Source organism: Melozone crissalis, unplaced genomic scaffold, assembly GCF_028551555.1.
Source record: "Melozone crissalis strain CALT ecotype California unplaced genomic scaffold, PUWL_Pcris_2 ptg000111l_1, whole genome shotgun sequence".
NCBI lineage: Eukaryota > Metazoa > Chordata > Aves > Passeriformes > Passerellidae > Melozone > Melozone crissalis.
The window spans coordinates 7,032,607-7,054,141 of record NW_026535888.1 but is presented as its reverse complement, the minus strand read 5'-3'; the positions used below and the strand labels follow the sequence as shown (position 1 = coordinate 7,054,141).

Genomic DNA, 21,535 nt, shown 5'->3' with positions numbered 1-21,535 from the left:
AGAGAAAAATTCAACTTGCTAAAGTTTGGTTTTAAACAAAGACACCAAAATTCCGCTTTTGGGACTTTTTAATGGCTTTATTTCTATTTTATTTGTGACTGACATGCTGAAGGAGGGAGCTTAGCTGGCGTTTTGAGAAAACACCCAGAGATGATCTGAAAGTGGAGGATTTTTGGGGTTTTTTATGCCCACTCCTCTGTTCACCTGGAGAGACACAATTTGATTATTTAGCATGAGGAAAAACAAAAAAATCCAACTCGGCTTTGGTCTTGCTTCTATAAATATATAGTGTATACTTGGTGTAGACTTTACATATATAAAAATTTGTAGTATTTTCTTGTTTTGATGTCTGATCTGTATCTATAATGTACCCTAGTAGTGGAACATACTTCTGACTGTACAATTGTACATTTGTAAACCTCTGTAATGTAAATGTGGAGAAGTTTGAATCGACATAAAACCCGTTTTTTGGTAAGAAAACAGGAAAAAAAAAAGAATTTAGCAAAACCTGTGCATTTCAGTGTATATTCACACCTTTTATGGTCGTAGCATATAGTGTTGTATATTGTAAATTGTAATTTCAACCAGAAGTAAATTTTTTCTTTTGAAGGAAATGTTCTCTTTATACAGCCTAGTTAATGTTTAAAAACAAAAAAGGAAGAAAAATAAACTGCTTGGTTTTATTTGTCACCTAGTTGGACGGTAGAGATCCTTTCTAAATGTTCTACAGACCTGATTCAGTTCCAAATAGTGTTTTTTTGAATCTTACAAAGTAATGTTTTGCTTCTTTTGTGACAGTAAGAAACAAAAAGTGCAAAAGTACAGCCCCCTCCTAGTTTTCCTTACAATCAGAGCCCCTTTTCACCTTGTAAAGTGTGAATCACCTCCCCCTTTTTTGTACAGAAGATGAACTGTATTTTGCATTTTGTCTACTTGTAAGTGAATGTAACATACTGTCAATTTTCCTCGTTTGAATATAGAATTGTAACACTACACGGTGTACATTTACAGAGCCTTGTGTATATTTCCAATGAACTTTTTTGCAAGCACACTTGTAACCATATGTGTATAATTAACAAACCTGTGTATGCTTCTGCCTGGGCGACTATTTTTTGTAACTCTTGTGTAGATTGTCTCTAAACAACGTGTGATCTTTATTTTGAAAAATACAGAACTTTGGAATCTGGCTCGGGGTTTCATGGAATTGTTTGTTGGAAGTTTGGAGCTTCAATCCGGGGGACAAGGGGAAGAGCTGAAGCTCTGCTTGTTACAGAGTGTTAAATTGGAATTTGGAGCAGGAGCAGGACACAAGGAAGAGCTGGGGCTGTGCTGTTGATGGAATTGGAGCTGCAATCCAGGGCCCGGACACAGGGAAGAGCTGGGGCTGTGCTTTTCATGGAATTTGAGCCTAAATCCAGGGGCAGGAGACAGGGAAGAGCTGGGGCTGTATTTTTTGTGGAATTGGAGTCTCAGTTCAGGGCCAGGACACAGGGAAGAGCTGGGGCTGTGCTGTTGATGGAATTCGAGCTGCAATCCAGGGCCAGGACACAGGGAAGAGCTGGAGCTGTGCTTTTCATGGAGTGTTATTTTGAGTTTGGAGGTTTGCTGCAGGACCAGGACACAGGGAATGCTTGGAGGAGAGCTGTTCATGGAATGTTGAATTTAAGTTTGGAGCTTTACTGTCAGACCAGGACGTGCAGAAGAGCTGGGGCTCTGCTTTTCATGGAATGTTGAATTGGAATTTGGAGCTTCAGTGTGGGTCCAGGACGTGGGGAAGAGCTGGGGGTCTGTTTTTCATGGAATGTTGGAGTTTGGAGCTTCACTCCGAGGGCAGGAGCAGGACACAGTGAAGGCTTGGAGCTGTGCTGTTCATGGAATGTTGAATTTGAGTTTGGAGCTTCCCTGTGGGACCAGGACACAGGGAAGAGTTGGGGCTGTGCTGGAGGGCTGGGACAGAGCAGAGGAAGGAGCATTTTTAATGTCATTTAAAAGTCATTTTTAATGGATTTATTTCTGTCTGCAAGTCTGGTGTGCTGAAGGAGGGAGCTGAGCTGGTGTTTTTGGGGAGGAAACATCCAGAGATGATTTTAGAGTGCAGGACTGGGAGCCCATCCTGAGCAGGCTCCATGGGCACAGGGATGGGGGATTATCCTGAGACCCAACCTGCAGAGCTGCCCCAGCCCTGGAGCCCCCAAAATCAAGGATTTGGAGCTGCTGGAGAGAGCCCAGAGGAGCCCCCGGAGCTGTTGCAGGGCTGGAGCCCCTCTGGAGCCAGGCTGGGAGAGCAGGCGGTGCTGCCCTGGAGAGGAGAAGGCTCCAGGGAGAGCTCAGAGCCCTTGCAGGGCCTGAAGGGGCTCCAGGAGAGCTGCAGAGGGACTGGGGACAAGGATGGAGGGACAGGAGGCAGGGAATGGCTGCCAGTGCCAGAGGGCAGGGCTGGATGGGATCTTGGGCAGGAATTCTTTCCCTGGTGCTTCTCCAGGCTGCTCCACGGAGTTGATGGCTCTACCCACACTCACCCCTGCTGCCCCCATGATGTCCTTGTCTCCCTTATTCCCCTAATTCCTTATTTAGGAAGATCCAGCTCCCCGTTTCTTTCCCTGTGTGAACAGAACCCCAAAATCAGCCTCTCCTTCCCACCAGCTCCCTGCATTTGCAGCATCCAGGACCTTCCCTATCCCTTTGCTGCCCTTTGCTGCATTTAAAATCCCTTTTCCAGAGGGACATTTGGGGAATGCTGACAAATCTGGGAACTTGTGGAGGCAGGGTCACATGTGGCCAAGTGATAGAGGGCAAGAAAACACCCATTTTACAGGAAGTTACTTATTTTGGCTTAGCACGTGGAAAGGCTGGGTTTGAAGCCCAGACTCTTCCCATGTCCCATTCCCACCTCTCAGCAGGGCCAGCACTCCTGAGACCCCACACTGAGATTGATCTGGGACCCCACTCTGGAGATGATCTGGGATCACATACTGGGATTGATCTGTTCCTGTTCTGGGATTGATATGGGATCCTGTGCTGCAATTGATCTTTTCCCACACTGGAATTGATCTGGGACTCTCACTGGGGCTGATCTGTTCCCACACTGGGATCGATCTGTTGCCACACTGGGATTGATCTGGGAACCCCACACTGGGATTGTCTGTTCCCACACCAGGACTGATCAAGGATCCTACACTGGGACTGACCGTTTCCCACCCCCTTGGTGTTAAATTCAGCAGATGTGGGTTTTCACTCAGTTTCTGCCCAGTGTTTGAGGCCCTCCTGTGCCCCAGCATGGCCACCAGGGCCACGGGCACTCGAACTTCGGGGTTTTAGAGCTCTTTGGGTGTCTCTGAGCTCTTCATCACCGCATTTACCTGGTAGTGCCTGTGGACCTCAGTCAGCCACAGGTTTGGAGACAAACACAGTGAAAACGAGGGAGATAAATCTAGTTTTTTAATGTTTAATTCAGCACTGAGCGTTCCATTCCGGCTGCAGAGGAAGGGAATGTGCCCAGGCTGTGTGTTTGTTCCCCAAACTCCTGCGGGTGCCAGGGCTGGCCCCGTTCCCACCCCAAGGAATTCGGGAATGGGATCGGAGCTGCTGGCCCTGCCGGGGGGCAGGGGGGACACGGTCGGGAAGGTCACGGTGGCTCTGTGCTGGGGGACAGAGGGGACATGGCCTGGGAAGGACACGGGGGCTCCGTGCTGGCCCTGCCTCAGTCCCTCCTGAGCACGGCTGGTGATTGCGGCTGGACAAGGGATGTGAAGGGACCCGTCCCCTCAGCCAGACCTGTCACCCCAACCGGGACCTGTCCCCTCAGACGGGACCTTTTCCCTCAGCCAGACCTGTCCCCTCAGCTGGACCTGTCTCCTCAGCCGGATCTGTCCCCTCAGCCGGGATCCCCTGTGCCACCCCCTTTCCCATCGCACTGCCCAGACCCGAAGGGACATGAAGGGACAGGAGCTCCCGCTGTCGCCGCGGCCGCGGGGGGACAAGGCCCCGCTGGCAGCGCCCCCCGCCCGCCCCCAGCTCCTCCTGTGGGGTCCCACAAAGCCCCGCCACCCTTCAGGGGCCACCCCTGGGGTTCCACCTCTCGCTGGGGACCCGCGGGGACCCTGCGGGCCTGGCCCAGTCCCTGCAGGGGTGGCGGCGGCCACGGCGGGGCGGTGCAGGCCCAGCAACGGGCCCGGGCCGGGCGGGGCCTGAGCCCATGTGGGGATGGCGGAGCCCGTGTGGGGACAGCGGAGCCCGTGTGGGGACAGCGGACACCGTGTGGGGACACCCCCGGCAACAGACCCTGTGTGGGGACAGCGGAGCCCGTGTGGGGACAACGGCCCTGCCTGGGGAAACCGCCCCGCCTGAGGACATCCCGGCACCGGGACCCTCTGTGTGGGGACACCTCCCTGCCTGGGGACCCTGTGTGGGGACAGCGGCCCTGCCTGGGGACACCCCGGCACCGGGACCCACTGTGTGGGGACAGCAGCCCTGTGTGGGGACATCCCCGGCACCAGGACCCCCGTCCCTGGGACCCCCAGCACCGGTGGCCCCCTGCTCCACGATCCCCCCTGCGTGGCACCCACCTGTGTCCCTGGGACCCCTCTGCCTTGTGACACCCCCGGCTCGGTGTCCCCACTGTCCCGGAGCCCCCTCGGTGTCCCCAGGACTCCCCCACCCCAAAGCCGCCCCCTGTCCCCGGACCCCCCATGGCCCCAGGGACACCCCCGGACCCCCTCTCTGGGACCCCCCTGCTCCGGGGCCACCCCACTGTCCCGGGGATCCCCCCACTCTGGGACCCCCCCTGGTGTCCCTGGGATGCCCCCGGGTCCCCTTTTCACCCCCTGCCCCAGGGACCCCTCCCCAACTTTCCCTGGGTTTTGCCCCCACCTTCCCACTTCTCACTCCTCTATAAAGGCACTTTAAAAAAATTTAATTTGTATTCTGCTAATTACAGGACAATTAAAACCCAGTGGAGTCTCTCAGGTAGGGGCCCCCAGAGCCCCCCGATGTTTCCCACTCCCTCCAGGTGTTCCCTGGGTTCCCAGTCCCGGGGCAGTGGGAGGATCCTCGGGGGGATTTGTGGGGAGTCCAGTCCCTGCTCTCCCAGCCCGAGGGGGTTCAGCTCCATTTTTGGCTGAACTTTGTTGATTTTCCCTCCTTTGTCCCAGTAACCCCCCTGCCCCCGGGCTGTATTTTGGAGGTAAATGAGGGGATTTAGGAGAGTTTGACAGGAAAGGAGGAATTCCACGTGTGGAAATGGCTCATTCCAATCCCATCTCATCTCATCCCACCCCATCCCATCCCATCCCATCCCATCCCATCCCATCCCATCCCATCCCATCCCAGCTCACCCGCAGCCTCACCACCCCCAGGGGGGACCAAACCCCCAGATTCAGAGCGGAGCCACTCCCGGGACATCCGGAAGGTGTGGGGGTGTCACCGTCATGGTCCCACCCTCTGATCCCACTGCCATCCCGGCCTCTGAGAGGGGAAACTGAGGCTGGTTCAGCTGTTGGCCCCGGAGTGACTCCCAGAATGTCCGAAGGTTTCTCCCTCCCATGCATCCCTGGGTACACCCCAGATGTCCCAAACACCATCTTGGGCTCCCCCCATCTAATCCTGAGTGCCCCCAGCTGCCCCCAGACCCTCCCACCTCCCCCTGGATCTTCCTGATCTGCCCCAGATCCCCCCCCCACACACGCCGGGCTGCCCCCAGTTTGCCCCAGTGCATTCCTTCACCCATCCCAGTGCATCCAATCTGCCCCAGCCCCTCCCACCTGCCCCACATCCCTCCCCATCTGTCCCTGCTTGCCCCCTGGTCTGCCCCAGAGGTGCCCCCTTCCCATCAGAGTCCGCCCCTTTAACCCACGCCCCACATAATCTACTCCAATCTCCCCAGTGTACCTTCTTACGCTCTCCCAAAGTCCCCCAGTCTGCCCCAGACCCCTCCCAGATGTCCCCATGGTCTCTCTCATCCACCCCACGTCGCCCCCATCTATTCCTGGCTCCCCAGCCTGCCCCCACATGTCCCCCACGCTCCTCCCCATCCACCCCAGGGCCCACCCAGTTTTCCCCGACCCCCAACTCCGTCTGTCCCCCGAGGTTCCCCCATCTACCCCAGGGTCCCCCAGTCTGCCCCAGACCCCTCCCATGTGTCCGGGTCCCCTCCCATATACCCCAGGTCCCTCCATCTGTCCCAAGTCCCCCCAGGCTCCCACCCAGGACCCCTCAATCCCCCCCAGCCCCCCTCGGTCCCCCCCAGGCTCCTCCCCCGTCCCCTCCCGCTGTCCCCGGGCCGAGCCGTGCGGGGCCGTGCGGGGCCGGGGCGGGGCGGCGGCGGCGCGAGGGGGGCGCGGCGGGGCCGGGAGGGCGGCGCGGCGGCGGCGGCGGCCCCGCACCCAGCGCCCGCACCCACCGCCCGCCTCCCGCGGGCGGCGGCAACAAAGGCCCTTCCCCGCCCCCGCCGCCGCCTCCCGCCGCCGCCGGCAGCGTCCTTGCGGCAGGAAGATGCCCGGGGAGGTGCCGCCGCCGGCGCCCCGGGGGCTGCGGAGCCTCCCGCTGCTGCTGCTGCTGCTGCTCAGCGCCCGCGCCGCGCTGGTGAGTGCGGGGGCACCGGCGGGGGCACGGCCGGGGGACACCGGCACCGCCTGGGGGGCGGCGGGGACCGGCACCGAGCGGGGGGTGAGGGGAGGGATCGGCACCGGCACCGGGAGGGGGCGGCGAGGACCGGTGCAGGGCGGGGGGCAGCGGGGACCGGCACCGGGAGGGGTCAGCGGGGACCGGCACCGGCACCGGGAGGGGGCAGCGGGGACCGGCACCGGGGACTGGCACCGGGAGGGGCAGCGGGGACCGGCACCGGCAACGGGCGGCACCTGCCCCACGGATGAGCTGCCGTGGGTAGGGGGGTGGGACCGGCCCCGGCATCGCGCGTAGATCGGTACCGGGGGTGTGTGCGGTGGAACGGGGGTGTGTACGGTGGCACCGGTACGGTGCACGAGCCGGCCCGGGCAGCGGCACCGGTCCGGAACCGGCCTCGGTACCGTGCGTGGATCGGCAGCGGGCGAGGGGCGTGGGGCCCGCAGCGGTACCGGGGGGCACCGGCACCGTGCGGGGTCTGGCAGCGGCAGCGGGCGGGGCGCGGCACCCCCGGGAACCGGGACCCGGCTGGTGCGGTCCCCCAGCTCCCGAGGGGCTCCGCTCCCCGCACCCGGCCCCGTGGCCGCCCCTCGGTGCCCGCAGAGCCCCCCGAGCCCTGCAGGCGCTGCCCCCGGGGCTGTGCCCTCCCCTGCGACCCCCCGGGCGGTGCCGGGCAGGGTGGCGGCCGCGGGGAGGGGGCTGCGGGCAGCTGCCGTTTGAAGGTCGTAGCGAAACACGCCTTAAAAACCACCCCGAGGGGCGGAGAGGGAGGAAACCCTCTTGCTGCTGCTGCTCGGGGGCAGCGGGACCTTGTTCCCCCCGTCCTTCCCCTCCGCTCTCCTCCCCTCGGGCATCCCCAGCCCGGTGGGGCGGGGGGCGGCAGACGCAGCCCGGGCTCCGCAGGCAGCGCCCGCTCTTCCCCCTCCGGGGGCCGGAGGAGACGGGACCGGGGGTGCTCGTGGCACTTCCAAAGGTGCTGCTCCCCCCGGGATCCACGGATCCGAGGGATCCACGGGAACCTCCTTTCCCCGCCTGCTCCCAGCCCCGAGCCCGGCGTTGGAGTCTGGGGGATTGGGGCGCTGCTTTTTGGGGGATGCTCTCCGGGAAGGACCCTGAGGATGCTTTCTCTTCCCAGCCCGGGAGCAACGGGAGAGGGTGGTGGGGAGGAAGGCTGCTCCTCCTCGTCATCCTCCTCTCTTGAAGAGGGGAAGAAGCCCCAGGGCCTGGCTGCTGCATTGAACCCCCCGGAGCTCATCCCCCTCCTCCCGGGCTCTGGTTTGGGGGTGCCCCGGGCTGGCTCCCCCATTTCTGCACCAGGGCCGTTCCCCCGGCTCTCCCAGCAGCAGCGCTGCCCCTAGGGAGCAGAGACACAACTTCGGCGTCTCAGAGGGGACCTGAGACTCTCCTCCAACGCCTCTGGCGAATTTACACGGATCCAAGGGCACTTTATCCGAAATTTCCCCTGCCATGGATCCGGGGAAGGCTCTGCTCCTCCGGGAGCTCCCCCCGTGCCCGGTGCCCGGGATGCTGAGCGGTGAGTGCGGCTGTGCCGGTGTCCCAGCATCCCTGGGGTGTGAGGGCGGCTCTGGGGTGCTCATCCCCCCCAAATGAGCTTTTCCCCTTCTGCTTTTGGGGAGTTGCTGGTTACTGGGCGAGGCTGTTGGAGTTTCCGGGGGATTTGGCCGTTTAGGGGGGGCTGTGGGGCTGGTCAGTGCCGGGCTGGAGGTGATGGGATGTGGGATGCTCCCGAGGGCTGGAGGAGCTGCTGCCTCCACCTGGATGGGATCGAGGCCTCTCCTCTCCCCCTCTCTTCCCTCTCCAGTCCTTCGTTCTCCTTGGACACACTCTGCTCCTCCCCTGGGCCACCGGGAGGGAAGCGGGGGCTTGGCACAGCTCCGGCACATCCGTCACGGTGGGATCGGATGGATTTGGGGATTTCTGCTCCCCCAGTGCAGGATCCTGGGCCCTGCCAGGGCACCTCTCCCTGGGGTAGCGCCCGGAGCTGTCCTGGCTGCCCGGAGGAGCCGCGATGAGACAGCCCAGCCCCGCAGGCACCGCTCCCGTGAGCTCCGGGGCCGGGGCCCTGTGCCCGTCCCAGGGGAGCGGGGACAGGGACAGGGCACGGCTGTGACACCTCCCCGGACTCGACGCCTCCCTTTGATCTCCGGCAGTCCGTGACCCCTCCCGGCCCGGCCTTTGGGGAAGTTGGGATGGATCCCCTCGGGATCAGTCCCTGTAACCCTTTACGTGCCAGCGTGGGAGAGCCGGGGGACGGGGGCTGCTCCTCCTGGCGGGCTCCATCCCTGCCAGAGGGGTTTCCCAACAACGCCCTGGACAGGTTTGGGTTTGGCTGTGATTTCCCAAGGCTCCTCCCTGGTCCTGCCTCATCCCTTTGGAGCTGGATACAGACCATGGGGAGAGGGGACAAGGGACACCCAGGCTCCTGCATCAGCCGTTCCCGGGGCAGGGACGGGCTCAGCTCCCGTGGGACACCCCAGATCCCCAGGAGAGGCTCCCCTCCATGCAGGGGGGGTGCAGCCAGCCCTGAGTGCCCCCCTGCTCTGAGGTCCCCAAGGTGCGATCAGGATGCTTTGTTGTGGCTCTGGCTGCTGTCGGAGCCCGGCTTAGGGATCAACTCATCACCTTTAATTACCGAGAGCGTTGATTGCTCCTAACCTTTCCCAGGAGCCTGGAGCATTTCTGGGGTAGCTCTGGGGCCGACCAGGTCCTGGCTCCCCGTGCAGGAGATTTGGGGGATGCTCTGGATTTACTCTGGAGTTGTTTCACTGTGAAAGGCGTTCCCTTGCTCCCTTCCACACCCCCGGATCTTCCCCTGGCTTGATCCAGAGGGATAAAGAGGGACACAACCCCAGAGAGGCCCTGCAGGGTTTTGGGGTGAAGCACCCCCTGCCCCGCAGGGATCTGGGGGGGTTCAGGTCCCACAGCTCCGGGTCCCACCAGGGCTGGGGAGTCACAGGACACCCTCATTCCTGTGGTGTTTTCTGTGTTTTGGCCTCGGCAGCTCCCTGGTTTCCAGCCTGGCCTCGGGGCCATGGGGAAGGGTCTCTGCTGAGCTTTGGGGGTGCTCTGGGGTTTGGGGGTGCTCTGGGGTTTGGTGCCATGGGTTTGTGGGGCTCAGCCCGGCCCCAAGGGTGGGTTGGAGCTCCCTGGTGTGAGCTGGAGTCACACAGGGTCCAGCCCAGCCTCCTTTGTAGGGTCAGCCCAGCTCTCCCAATCCAGCCGTGCTCAGCCCCAGCTCCTTCCTTTTTCATGGAGAAAGTGAGGAAAAAAATGTAACAATAAATAAAGGAATGGGTCCCCAAGGGGTGCAGCGTCCTCTGGCCACTGCCACCTCCTGCTCCGGCCTGGGAGCAGCGGCGGTGCCGTCCCCGGCTGTCCCCAGGGCTCCTTTCCCTCGGGAGATGTGCGGCAGCCCCGGGAGACGGCAGCGGGGGCTGGGGAATGCCGGTCCCGGAACGTGAGCCGGGTACCAAACCCTGCCGGGCCCGGCGGGGCTCTGGGAGCCGGGCACTGCTCCCTTCCCGAGCCCTCGGAGCCTCTGACCCGGCTCGGGTGGGTTCTGTGCCCATGTCCCGGCTCCGGTGGGTTCCGTGCCCGTGTCCCGGCCCCGGTGGGCTCTGTGCCCGTGTCCCGGCCCCGGTGGGCTCCATGCCCGTGTCCCGGCCCCGATGGGCTCTGTGCCCGTGTCCCGGCCTCTCCCGGCTCTACCGGAGCTGGGGCCGGTCCCAGCCTCCCCTCCCGCCCGGTCTGGGTGGGTTTTGCCGCTGTTCTGCTCCTGGAGGCTCGGCCCCGGCGCTCTCTGGGCTCGGGAGATGGGGAGCGGGGATTTGGAGCCCTGCGAATGTGGCTGGGCTCTCCTGGGAGCGCGGGGATGTGCTCACTGCATCCTCCCTGCCCTCCTCATCCTCCCCAGCCGGCCCGAGGCTCCCTTGGAGCTGCTGCAGAAGGGTTTCTCCTCAGGAAGGGGCCGCGGCCTTGCCCGGTGTCACCTGGGCCCCGGGGGTCCCTGCCGGGCCCTGGAGCCACCGCCCGGCTCTGGAGGAAGGAGCGGAGCTTTCCCCGTGCTCTGGACCATTCCCGGCTTCTCCGTCTATTTTGTGCCATTCCCAAATTTCCCCTCTTGTTTGTGCCATTCCCAGCTTTCCCACCCATGGTTTGTGCCATTCCCAGGTTTCCACATGTGCTTTGAGCCATTCTGATCTTTCCCACGTGTTTTTTGTGCCATTCCCGAATTTCCACCTGAGTTTTGTGCCATTCCCGACTTCTCCCCCTGGTTTTGTATCATTCCCAATGTTTTGTGCTATTTCCATTTTCCCATCCATACTTTGTATCGTTCCCAGTTTTCCAGCCAAGTTTTGCGCCATTCCCAGTTTTCTACTTGGGATTTGTGAGATTCCTAGCTTTCCCACCCATATTTTGTACCATTCCCATCTTTCCCACATGTGTTTTGTGCCCTTCCCAGTTTTCCACCTGTTTTGAACCATTCCCAGTTTCCCACTCATGTTTTGTGCCAATCCCAGTTCGTGTTTTGTGCCATTCCCAGTTTCCCACCCATATTTTGAACCGTTCCCAGTTTCCCCCTTGTTTTGTGCCATTTCCAGTTTTTCACCCATGCTTTTTGCCATTCCCAACTTCTCCCCCTTGTTTTGTACCATTCCCAACTTTCCCACCCATGACTTGTGCAATTCCCAGGTTTCCACCCATGTTTTGTACCATTCCCATCTTTCCCACATGTGTTTTGTGCCATTCCCAATTTCCCACCTGAGTTTTGTGCCATTTCCAGTTTCCCACCCATATTTTGAGCCATTCCATTTCCCCCCCGTGTTTTCTGCCATTCCCAGTTTTTCCCTCGTGTTTTCTGCCATTCCCACTTTCCCCGTTCTGTGCCATTCTCAGCTTTCCCACCTGAGTTTTGTGCCAATCCCAGCTCATTTGGAGCCATTCCCAGTTTTCCACCTGAGTTTTGAACCGTTCCCAGCTTTCGCACCCGTGTTTTGTGTCATTCCCAGTTTCCCACCCATATTTTGAGCCATTCCCAATTCCCCACGTGTTTTGTGCCATTCCCAGTCTTCCACTCATGTTTTATGCTGTTCCCAGCTTTCCACCTGAGTTTTTGCCAATCCCAGCTCATATTTTGTGCCATTCCCAGTTTTCCCCCCTGAGTTTTGAGCCATTCCCAGTTTTCCCTGCTCTGTGCCCTTCCCAGTTTCCCTCCCGTGTTTTGAGCCAGTTTCCCCCTGTTCTGTGCTATTCCCAGTTTTCTACCTGAGTTTTGTGCCAATTCCAGCTCGTGTTTTGAGCCATTCCCAGTTTCTCCCCTTGAGTTTTGAGCCATTCCCAGTTTCCCACCCCTATTTTGAGCCATTCCCAGTTTCCCCTGTTTTGTGCCAATCCCAGCTCGTATTTTGTGCCATTCCCAGTTTTCTCACCTGTCTTCTGAGCCATTCCCAGTTTCCCACCCCTATTTTGAGCCATTCCCAGTTTTCCCCATCCCGTGCCGTTCCCAGTTTCCCTCCCAGCCCCGGGCAGGGTCCAGCGGTCCCTCCCCTCCCCCGGAGCCGGGAGCTTTGCGCGGCAACTCCTCCCTCTCTCCCATTAATTAATTTGACATTTAAGCCGAGCTCTCGTGCAGAGCTCTCGGTGAGCAGCTCCAGGACGGGAATTCCAGCCGGGAGGGAGGGACGTGGCCGGATCCAGGCTGAGGAGGCTCCTGGGGGCAGCACCTGCCCCCCAAACTCTGTTCTGGGGCCTTGTGGGGTCAGGAAGGAACGGGATGTAGCTGTGGGAAGGTGAAAGCATTTTTAGAGCCGGCTCTTTTAAGGATTTTTATTAAAATTGACTCAAAAAAAGTTAATTCTGGGCTGGTTGAGCCAGCATTGAACCCGAGTGTGGCTCTGCTGAGGGGACAGCACCGATCTGGGGGGACCCAAACCTCCTTTTCCACCTCAGCATCCCAGAGCAGCTCCCAGCTCCCTCCAGGCTGGACTGGGATGTGCTGGGATGGACTGGGATGTGCTAGGACAGGTTGGGGGGTATTGGGATGTGCTGGGATGGACTGGGGTGTGCTGGGACAGGCTGGGATGTGCTGGGATGGACTGGGATGTGCTGGGACAGACTGGGACATGCTGGGATGGACTGGGAGAGACTGGGACGTGCTGGGATGGACTGGCTGGACTGGGATGTGCTGGGATGGGCTGGGATGAATTGGGATGTTCTTGGACATGCTGGGATGAACTGGGATGTGCTGGAATGGACTGGGATGTTCTGGGATGGACTGGGATGAGCTGGGACAGACTGGGATGTGCTGGGACGTTCCCTCTGCCCTGCCCACGAGCCCGGCTGTGTTTTCATCTCTGTGGCCACACAAAAGCCTCTCCCTCCCCGCTCAGCACAGCTTGGCCACGGCTCAAACTCTTTCTTTGGAGATAAAAATAACAGCAGCAACCTCAGGGCTGCTGCTTCTGCCCCGGCTGGGCGAGAAATTGGGATTATTTTAGGAAAAAAAGGAGGGAAAAACTCAATGTGGGGGAACCTGGGTGCAAATCCCCCCTGGCTGCAGCCCCAAAGGGGGACCTGGAGTGAGGAGGAGGAGGCTGGAGCCAGGGAAAACTGGGGAAAGCCTCATCTCCCAGGCAGCACGGAGCACAACTTGTTGGCAAAACACTTTGTTTGCCAAAAAAATGATGTTTTCTGGAGGAGGAGGAGGAGGAGGAGGGGAATGGAGCTGGTTCAGGAGCTGCTGAGGGAAGGGGGGGCCTGGCTGAGGGTTTGGGGGGGTTGGGAGGGAAACTCGGGCAGCAAATGTCAAAAATCCAACGCAGGGCTGTGGTTTGGGGCAGGGGAGTAGGAGTTTGGGGCCAAAGCGGGCATTTAAGAGAGAAAAAAATCTTATTTATTTCTCATTTCTGCAAGTTAAGCTGGAAGGGAACAGAAAATTGTTGTGTTTGTGTCCCTGCAGAGACAGCAGCTCTGGGAGCACACAGGGAGCTTTGCTTCCCCAAACTTGGTGTTAATCCACCATTCCCAGCTTTTCAAGGCAATTTGGGCTCCTCACAACTTTTCCAGGTTCTAGGAATATCCCTTGTGTCCCTGCAGAGCTTCTCCACGCACCCAATGAAAACCAAGGAGAAATAATGGGATAATGTAATTTTTTCCCACATTTTGGAGGGTTTTTGGGGAATGGCATCAACCAGGTTTTCCTTTCCCCTCTCTCCCGGGCTGCCGTGCCAGGTGAGGAAGGTGTGGGGATTTCCTGGAGCCGGGATCAGGGGCTGGAGCTGGGGCTGGGACAGGACCTGGGGTGGCCTGGACTGCTCCAAAGCCCCGGATCCAGCACAGCAGCAAATCCCAGAGCTGCCAGGGACTGGGGGATGGAATGGGAGATTTTAGGCAGCTGGAACCCCTGGAGGCAGCTCTGAGGGCGAGGTTCCCTTTTGGGGTGATTTTGGGCTTTGGTGCCACCGCTGCCTTTGCCACCTCCTGCTCCTCCTCCAGAAATAATCCAGGATTATTACAATTCCCTTTTCCTGCCCAGCTCCGTGTCCCCCAGCCTGGGCTGTGTGTGGGGGCTCTGATGAGCACTAATTAAGCTGTAATTATCCCCCAGTGGCAGCAGGTCAGTGCCCTCTGTGCTGACAGGTGTTAATTACCCAGGTGTTAATCAGAGAGAGAACTGATGGGGATATTGGGGGTCCATCAGGGCTTGAGGGCAGGGAACTGGGATGAACTGGGATCCTGGGTGGGGTTTAGTGCCCAAGGCGCCTCTTCATCCCCCCAGCTCCTCTGGGATTTGGGAATGCCATCCCACTGGGGCACCCAGGGTCTGAAATCCCAGAGCCACCGAATTCTTTGGGTTTATTTTCCCTGGAGGAGACATTTCTCCTAAATTGTCAATCATGAACTGGTGCAGGTGGGAGCTGGGATGGGCTCCCCTGGATCCTGGGATCACCCTCTGGCCATGGATCCCAGGATCCCCCTGTCACCTTGGATCCCAGGATTGCCCCATGGCCCTGGAACAGTTCCTGCAGCAATGGGGGCCCAGGGCTGGGCAAGCCCGCCTGGATTTTGGGGTGTTCCCAGTGCTGGAATTGGGGTGGCCCAGCCAGTTCTCCCCCTTTGCCCTCCTGCCTTTAATTTGGATGAATTACTTATAATAATTGGGATTAATTAATCCTCCTCCACCTCTGCATGGCCAGGCCCTGGCAGGGTGTCCCTAAGTGTCCCACAGATGTCCCTAAAGCCACCAGGGTGATGCCCAGGGGTGCAGTGGGAAGGTGCTGGTGGGATCTGTGGCTGGGGAACAGATCCTGGATTTGGAGCATCCTGAATCCCTTTATTTTCCATGGCAAGAGCTCTTCAGCAGCCAGGAGGAGGAGGAAGGAGAGAGGGAATCCATCGAGAGTGGCATGGCTGGGTGGGCAGGGAGGGGACATTGTCCCTCACAGGGACGTCCCTGTGTCCATAGGGATCCAAGAGGAGATGGGAACTCCTGGGAGTGGATGGGGCTGCAGGGAGCAGCAGCTCCAGGCCCTCTCTCCCACCCACCACAGGAGTTTGGGGCTGAACTGGGACTTTTTGGGGCTGAACTGGGACATTTTGGGGCTGCCTGCTCAGGGAGCTGCTTCCAGCCCTGCAGCACCTGGGAGCTGTGCTGGGAAGGGACCTGGGAGGAGCATTCCTGTGGGCTCTTCCGTGCAGGTTCTGACCAAGATTTGATAAAAATCCTTCATTTCTGTGAAGGTTTGGGGATTTTTTTTTCCAAGGAGCTTTTTGGCTGCTGCTCCCACCAGCCTGGGGTGAGGCTGAGGGTCTGCCTGGGACCATCCCAGAGGCAGGAGAGTCCCAGGAACCTGACTGAGGGATTTTCCTGCTGATTTTCCTTCTGATCCCACTCCAACATTTCTGAGTGCTCTCACCACCTCTGGCCAGGGCTGACTCTGTGATCCCAGTGCTGGAACTCCTGGATGAAAACATTCCCAAGGCCCAGCCAGGCAGCTGCTGATACTGCCAGGGGTTCCAGGGCAGGAAGGGGAGTGGGATTGGGATGGAGAGCTGGCTCCCAGCCCATTCCCATCCCTGCACCCACCCCTGGGTGGAGGAGTGGCTGTTGCTCCTGGGCCTCTCTGTCCTTCTCCATGCCATGCCATGCCATGCCATGCCATGCCATCCCTCCAGTGGAGTTTTCCCCGTGGGCTGGATCAGATCAGGGTGTGAGGAGCAGGGATGGGAGAGGAGCTGGGCTGGACACTGAGGGCTGGCAGGAAGGGACAATTTCATCCCTCCTGCTCCACTTTGGAAGCTCCAAGGGGTGAATTCCCCGTTCCCAGAAATTTATTTTGGTCCAACTGGGTTTGGAGTAATTCTTTTGGTGCCTGGATTTTTGTGAGGAGCCACAGAGCAGCAGCTGGCCCTGAGCCTCAGCCTCATCCTCTTTGCTCGGGGTTCGGCCTTAAAACCCCAAATCTGCCCCCAGCCCTGGGCACAGGTGGGATTCCCACATGTTCCTGCCTCAGTCAGGGTGCAGCAGGATCGGGGCTGGCACCCCAAAACCCCAAATCCCTGCTGCAGGCAGGGCCGGGTCCCTCCTCAGTGCAATTCCAGCTGCTCCCAACGCTCCAGCCGGAGTTTGCCTGCAGCTATAAATACCTCGGAGCGCAGCAAAGCCCCCGGAGGGTTTAGGCTCTATATTTAGGCTCCTGCAGCACAAAGCCATATTGCACGGAGGCTGGGCAGTGGGATCTCCTTCTAGGAACTGGGGGGAGGAGAGGACAGGAGCACAGGGGTGTGATGGAGCTTTTCCATGTGGATCCGGGGCTGGATCCTCCCCCTGCAGCCGCTGTCCCATCCCGGAGCTCCAATCCAGGCCTTTCTTCCCCCAGTGCCCAGCAGAAGTTGCTGCCTGAGCGTGGAGGGAAAGGGACATCAAACATTTATAGGCCTTGTGAATCGTCAAGGAAATGCCTGGCTCTGTTAAAATAGCAGCAGCAATTAGAGGAGAGGGAAAAAAAAAAAAAAGAAAAAGCCAAACCCCACATGCACAGCTCGTGTGTTTCCCCAGCATTTCCCTGTCCTCAGTTGGGGTCACAGCTCAGGGTTGGGCTCCCCAAACCCAGCTGGGGATGGAACAAGCTCTGAACCCCCTCAGACCCGACCTCGTGGCTCTCCAAACACGTCCCAGGCTCAGTTCTGACCTCAGCTGAGAGGGCAGTGAGAAGTTAATTGGGTTCCTTCTCCTTTCAAGGTTTTGGAGCGGGGTCGGTGCTTCCTGCCCGCCTCTGCTGGCTCCTATTTAGGGAGACACCAAATCTGAACTTCCCCGTGCCTCAGTGGGGTTTATCCCGTCCTGCCCCTCACCCAGGGTGAGGATGGGGTGGGAGGTGAGGGAAAACAGCCAAACCCCGAGGAGCAGGGGAATTTTGCTGCTGCTTTGTGTGACCCAGGATCTTCCAGAGGAAGAAGCCGCTGCTTCTCCAGAGGGCAGCAGGGCAGGAAGGTCACCCTCGCCTGCTCAAGCTTTGCACTTCCCTGCATAAAAATCAGGGCTTTGGTGATTTTTCATTGTTTTTTTTTTCTCTTTGGCAAAGGTTGGAAGCTGAATGAGGAGCAGAGCGAGCTCTGGAGTGAGGAGGAGGATCAGGGTCCAGGGCTGGGTGTGGATTTGGACTCTGCCTGCCCCAGGGTTTTGGGAACTGGGGCTTGTCTGGTACAGCTCAGAGCTGGTGGGGAAAAAGGAAAGAAAATTCCTGGAGGGGAAATCCAGGGAGGAAGAGCAGGGCTGGGAGAAGCAGCCGAAGGGTGCTGGGGGGTGATGGCTGCAGGGAACTGCAGGGACCCATTGTCCTGGTGCTGCTGACCTGTAGGGAAGGGTTTGACAAGGGAGAGAAGAACTGAGCTGGTGGGAATGAGGGTGAGCCTGGTTGGACTTGAAAATGAGGGGTCAGTTGGTGTTTTGGGCTCAGGAATTGGCTTTGTTTGCTTTGGGAATGTGAAAACCACATTCACTCTCCTGTGAAAATTTGCAAATTTTAATAAAGGACAAGAGGAGACAAGGACCACAGAGCAAAGGTTGTTAGGGCTGGGTTCATTGTGGGACTGAGCCAAGAGCACACTGTTATCTTCAGGGATAGCCTGTAAATACCTTTTAATGACATCAGCCTGTTGCATATTCATAGACTCATATGCAAATCCATAAACCAGTTTACATTTTCCAGGAACTATTTTACATGGCCCCTCCTCAGATCTGCTTTTTAGAGCATGTGAATTCCTTGGCTGTGGTTTCAGTCCATTCTCATCCCCTGCAGCTCTGGGCCCTGGCCCTCACTGCCTTCAGCCGGTGAGTGCTGCTGGTGGCAGATGTGTCCAGGTGTGCTCATCCTGTGTGCATTGGGTGTTATCCCATCCCAGCAGGCATTTTAACACAGCACACTGATAGCAGCTATTGCACTGAACTTAATGAACAACCGAAATAAAATCTATACCTTTATAACAAAGTTATTCAACACCACACAGATAAAATCCATTTTAATATTTGAGATAGCCAATATTATAATGTGTATCTATAGCAGGGATCAATGCTCCTTCCCAATGGGGTCACCCAGCCACAGAACTCACAGGAAAATCCTCCCTGTGTGAAATCAGAGCTCTGGGTGCTTCCTTCACACCCTGGGCTCTGAGAGCTTCCATGGTCCCATCTTTAAGGTTTTCCTGCTGGTGTCAGAGCTGGAGGTGGCTTTCCAAGCACAAGGTGGATCCTGCAGATCTTGGAGTAGAGAATTTGAGGAAACCCTGGTGTGTGTTGGGGGGTGGTGACTGCACGGGGACAATCTGCCCTGCTCTTCACAGAGCCTGGAGGAATCAGCTGGGTATGGGCTGGAAGGAGCAGCTTCTCCTGCTGGAGGCTGCCAGGGAGCCCTGGTGCCCTGGGCTCACATTCCCTTGGCATGGAGCTCTCCCTGCTCTCATGTTCCTCCCACTCTGCTGGGTTGTGGGTGGGAAGAGTTGTGGGGATGGAGCTGGTAAGACTGGGGCCAGGCCTGGCTGGGGGGTGTTGGGAGCCATTCCCATTAGGAATGGGAATTCCTGTACTGGGACCCGTTCCCATGTGGGGATCCTGGGACTTGCTCTTGTATGGAAATGCTGGTGCCTGTCCCTCTGAGAGGATTTTGGAACCCATTCCCCTGGCAGGATCCTGGTGCCCATTCGCGTGGAAGGATCCTGATGCCTGTTCCTGTGGAAGGATCCTGGTGCCCATGGCAGAATCCTGGTCCATCTGACATTCTCATGTGGAGATCCTGATGCCCATTCCCCTGACAGGATCCTGGTGCCCATTCCCACGTGGAGATCCTGGTGCCCATTCCCGTGTGGGGATCCTTGTGCCCATTCCCCTGGCAGGATCCTGGTCCATCTGACATTCCCACCATTGGCATTCTGGTCCCTGTTCCCCACTGCTGCCATGCTGGGCACTGCCCTGACCCCCCAGCAGGACCCCCCAGTTTCTCCTCCTTCTTCCCCTCCTTGGCAGGGCAGGACATTTCTGTCCCTCCCATCTGTCACCTCCTGTGCTGCTCTCACCCGCCTGGCACCGTCCTGATCTGCTCTGGGAACAGAGGCCTCAGGTGCAGCAAAATCCCCTCACAATTTATTTATTCCTCACCCGTTCCCAGGCTGGATCCCAGATCTGCCAGGGCTGGGTTTGGATTTCCCCTTCCAACAATCAATTTTAATTCCCCAGCAAGGCCGGGAGCGTTGAGCAGCTCGGGACAGGTGACAACAAATGTTTCAGGAAAGAACATTTCCACAGCAGGCTGGGGCTGTGAAAATGAAAGAGCAGGAGCCTCCTTCCTGCCCGGATATCTGCTGAGGGAAACAACAGGTTGGGGAATAAATATCGGCACTTCTCCCCTCGAGGGCTTCCCGATGCCGTCCCCAATGCAGCCCCGCAGGTGGACGCTGCCCGTGAGAAGGAAGACTCCCAGCAGAGCTGGATTAGGGCTGGATTTTCTCCTTTTTTTTCTCCCCTGAATGGAAAAAGCCATGTTCACACAGAAACCCATCGGTTTGTGCAGCCCTGAAAGGCAGGAGCATCCCGGAGGCGCCTGAAAAGCTCCTGGCTCTCTGCTCAGTGTTGCAAAAAGGTTTAGAAAATTAAAAATACAGCGTGGAGGGCGCGCCTGTGGAGCGAGAGGCTCTTTGTGGAGGAGCTGAGGGCTCCAATGGGAGCCGCGGGATGAAAATGAATCCCGGTGGATGCTCCGGGGTCCGGGGTCGGGGCAGCAGCTGCGCATCCCCCGGGGGCTGGGGGTGAGGATGGATCCCGGTGGATGCTCCGGGGTCCGGGGGGGTGGGGATGAATCCCCGGGGATGCTCCGGGTCCAGGGGGTGAGGATGAGGATGAATCCCTAGGGATGCTCCGAGGTCCGGGGCAGCAGCCGCGCATCCCCCGGGGGTTGGGGATGAATCCCCAGGGATGCTCCGGGGTCCGGGGATGGGGGTGAGGATGAATCCCCGCGGATGCTCCGAGTCCCAGGTTGGGGGTTTGGGGACGAATCCCTGGGCATGCTCCGAGCCCCGGGGTCCAGGGGTTGGGGATGAATGCCCGGGGCGGCCTCGGAGCCGCCGCAGCCGCGGGGAGCGCAGGGCCCCGCCGGGCAGGCAGAAAGTAGGTCGTGGCTGTGCTGGCATGGCCGCCCCGTCCTACATATGGAAATCGGGGCTATTTCTGGCCGCTCCTGACGGGCTCGGCCGCGTCCCCGCTCCGGCCCTGCCGATGCTAGGGGGATGGAGCTGCGGGGCTGCTCCCCGTGGATTCCTGCCCGTGGCACCTTTGCCCCTCTCCTGGGTGGGTGATTCCATCCTGTGCATCTCACTCAGTGCTTGGGGGGGTTAATTCCTCATGGAAAAACCCTTTTCCAACTGCGCTTTTCCAGGCTCCTCAGTCCATCCCAGGCCCTCCAAGGCTTCCCCCCAAACCCAGCCCTGGGTTTCTCCCAGCCCCTCCAGGCTGGGCTCCAGCTGGAAATCCTGGATTTGGCAGCATCTTAATCAAGCTCGCTTTGCATTTCCATGACAACCGCGAGGAAGGTGGGCAGGAACTCCTTCCTGTTGGACACACAGGAGCTGGCAAACGCCGGGTCCCGCTGCTGGGGCAAAAAGCACCTCCCTGGGTGGGATAATCCCGATGAAACACCAGGAGCACAGGGAAAAGGGTGCTTGGGGGTTTTTCCCGGTTTTGAGTCCTGCCTGTGTGAAGGGGGAGCAGGTGTTGATCCAAATCTGCCTGTGAGAGTCTGGAATATTCCTGATTAATCATTCTTAGGGTTCATTAGCTGTGGTTCAGCCCCAGAACAGGTCCTGGAGGGTCTCCAGAATGGGACTGGCGCCGTTTTAGGGGCAGCCAGGTGAGGGTTGGCTTTAGGGCAGTGACAGCTCTGTCCTTGGCCTGGACACATCAGCCCACATTCCCAGAGTTAAATGGGTTTGTGGGAGCTGGGAAGGGTCTGGAGCCCCAGGAGAGGCTGAGGGAGCTGGGCAGGGGCTCAGCCTGGAGCAAAGGAGGCTCAGGGGCCCTTGTGGCTCTGCACAGCTCCTGCCAGGAGGGCACAGCCGGGGGGGTCGGGCTGTGCTCCAGGGAACAGGGACAGGAGCAGAGGGAGCGGCCTCAGGCTGGGCCAGGGCAGGCTCAGGGTGGGCACCAGGGAAAATTTCCTGGTGGAAAAGTTTGTCAGGCCCTGGCACAGCTGCCCAGGGAGTGGTGGAGTCCCCATCCCTGGAAATATTTGAAGAATGTGACACTCGGGGCAGGGGTGAGCGGTGACAGCCCCGTGCTGGGTTAATGGTTCAACACCAGGCTCTGAGGGGATTTTCCAGCATCGGGGGTTTTCCAACACCAGTGATTCCA

At 58.7% G+C, this 21,535-nt stretch overlaps 2 protein-coding genes across 2 annotated transcripts in view; both read left to right on the top strand.

Annotated features, from left to right (window-relative positions):
* PUM1 (pumilio RNA binding family member 1) overlaps positions 1-21,535 on the top strand; it is a 184,299-nt gene that overhangs the window by 98,503 nt on the left and 64,261 nt on the right. The gene's annotated exons all lie outside the window — the stretch shown is intronic.
* Positions 6,464-21,535, top strand: part of SDC3 (syndecan 3) — a 39,541-nt gene continuing 24,469 nt past the window's right edge. Inside the window, exon 1 of the mRNA XM_054292453.1 lies at positions 6,464-6,579. Coding sequence (XP_054148428.1) covers positions 6,490-6,579 — 90 coding nt within the window. The 5' untranslated portion in view covers positions 6,464-6,489. The remainder of the gene's footprint in view (positions 6,580-21,535) is intronic.